The 2,369-nt window shown below is 39.0% G+C and overlaps 1 protein-coding gene across 1 annotated transcript; it reads right to left on the bottom strand.

Moving 5' to 3' along the window:
* Positions 1-1,356: 1,356 nt before the first annotated feature.
* Positions 1,357-2,100, bottom strand: LOC141486741 (ATP-dependent DNA helicase pif1-like). Its single transcript, XM_074185247.1, has one exon. It carries the CDS (start codon positions 2,098-2,100, stop codon positions 1,357-1,359), a length of 744 nt encoding a protein of 247 aa, XP_074041348.1.
* Between the last annotated feature and the right edge of the window lie 269 nt (positions 2,101-2,369).

Genomic DNA, 2,369 nt, shown 5'->3' on the forward strand with positions numbered 1-2,369 from the left:
GATTCCAATAATCAGAACAATCATCTTGACAGAGTGATCTGGATAGAGTCTGCAGAGTTCGAAGAGAGAAATCTCATTATTTTATCCGTGTTTCCTCCTTTTTTCTGACGATATTTGTCTCGTCAGGAGCTGAAAACTCCACGACAAATATCGTTTTGATCTGGTGGTCACGAAGGACTATATCAGGCTTATTAGCTTGTATGAGCCTGAGGGTGGGGAACGAATAGTTCCAATAAATTTGGCACTTCTCGTTCCCCACAACGGATTCAATATCCCCCGGAGAGCAGGGCAACACTGGTGTCTCGTCAATACCGTAAGAGTGCCGTAGATGGTAATATAGCATCCTGGCAAGCCATGATGAACCCCTCAGTTTTCAGAACCTTTCAGCTCACTCGACCTGAGAAAAGCGAACGTCAGGCGCTTTGATAAGCCAAGGTCTCCAATGTTATTGAAGAAGACCCCATGAATTGGCTTATCCTTGTGTTTCCGCAGAAGTAAGGTGATTCTGCAGCTTTTATTTGAGCTTTTTGCTGAACGGGTTCCAACTTGGTGACAGAGTTGTGGTCACCTCGTTCAGTGTTGAAAAGTATACTGAGTTCATCAGCTGCTTGGGCAGGTGCCTTGAAGAGAAATGCTCCAATTCTTGCTCTCTCATGGTCACGGACCATGCAGAGAAGGGGATCCGAACTTCTGACGACTTTACAGGCTCTATCCAGTACCATTCGGTCATGTAGAGACTCCAAACTCATAAGTCCACGGCCTCCCTAATGTCGGGGGAAGTACAACCGTGGAACAGATTATTTGAGATGCAAACTCCTATAGAGATGCATTATTTTTCGGGTCTTTACGTCGAGTTTTATTATTATTATTATTATTATTAATTGACGCCCTAAAACCATAAAAGTTGTAATAAATGACCTTTATTTTACTTGGGAATTTATCATATACAGATATTCTCCCACTCAACCAAGCATAAATTATTAAATACATACTCGAATAAATAAAAAGAATATAAAAATGATTTTTAGGTATTCGGGAAATATTCTGAAAAACTTTTTATTTGGTTACTCGATTTCAAGATCACTGTTATTGAATTTAAATATAAAAAATAATGAAAAAAAAGTGTTATTTTTTTCGAAATAATTTTAGTAGATAGTAACGGCATGATAAGGAAAGAACTGCTTTAGTTTTATGTTGTGGAGTAGAATATTCATTCTGATTTCTGAAACCTCTATCATGTGCACCACGTCTGTATGTCAACAACTAGCTTTTGCCCGCGGCTTCGCTCGCGTTAAGAAGTATTATTATTAATTAGGTATAGTTTACTTTTGTTTAGCGTGTGAAAAAAATTAGGGTCTACAAAACTTCTTTGTACACAATATTCTTAACTAATCTGTCATTAGGCGCTAAAACTATCAAACTATTGGGAGAACTTACTCGTGAGCAAGCAACATAAAACTGTTCATGAGAGAAGCAATGTTCTCTCATGTCAATAGCCGTAAATTTGAGAGTTTGCCCCTGAGACTTGTTTATTGTCATGGCAAAGCACATTTTCAGGGGAAACTGTAATCGTTTAAAATCGAACGGGTTATCTTTAGGTATTGATGGGATTCGAGGTATAAATATAGTTTTCCATTTCGCACACCCAGTTAATATGATGGCTTCCACTATATTGTGATGTAACGTTTTCACTTGCAGTCTCGTACCGTTACAAAGTTTTGGTGGTTTTAAATTTCGCAACAACATAATTTGAGTGCCCACACGCAGAACAAGCTCATGACACAAATCTGGCGGTTTCAATGAATTCAAAAATTCTACAAGGTAATTAGTAGTGTCATCTGTATTAACCACAGTATCAATCGAAGTATAGACCTTTTCTTCACCACTACCGATTTTAACAAGGAGATCTGAAAATCTACCAGCAGACTCATCCCCGCCCAAATGTGCTCTCATATTTTTAGAGAGCTCAAGAATATTAACCTGAGGCCACAAATTAGATTTCTTAATGCACGACTTTACTTCATCAGCTCTGGTTCCTTTTGGCACCACTGGTAGAGTCTGCCGAAAGTCTCCGGCCAGCAAAACTGTAACACCACCCATTAATTATGTATTACCCCTTATATCCATTAGGGATCTGTTTAAGGCTTCAATACCACCTTCATGAGCCATCGTTATTTTGTCCCACACGATTATTTTTGTACTCTTTTAAACTTCAGCAAAATTACTTTGTTTGGAAATGTTGCAAATGGGAGTATCGGCAGTGATTAAATTGAGTGGTGACTTAAAAGTAGCATGAGCAGTTCGATCACCTTCGAGTAATGTAGCAGTTATGCCGGACGACGCCACAGCCAGGGCAATGCCGTGAGTAC

The sequence above is a fragment of the Leptinotarsa decemlineata genome, unplaced genomic scaffold (genome assembly GCF_025532065.1).
Source record: "Leptinotarsa decemlineata unplaced genomic scaffold, Ldec_3_MD MMD2_tig00026369_RagTag_RagTag, whole genome shotgun sequence".
In the NCBI taxonomy this organism is placed as follows: Eukaryota; Metazoa; Arthropoda; class Insecta; order Coleoptera; family Chrysomelidae; genus Leptinotarsa; species Leptinotarsa decemlineata.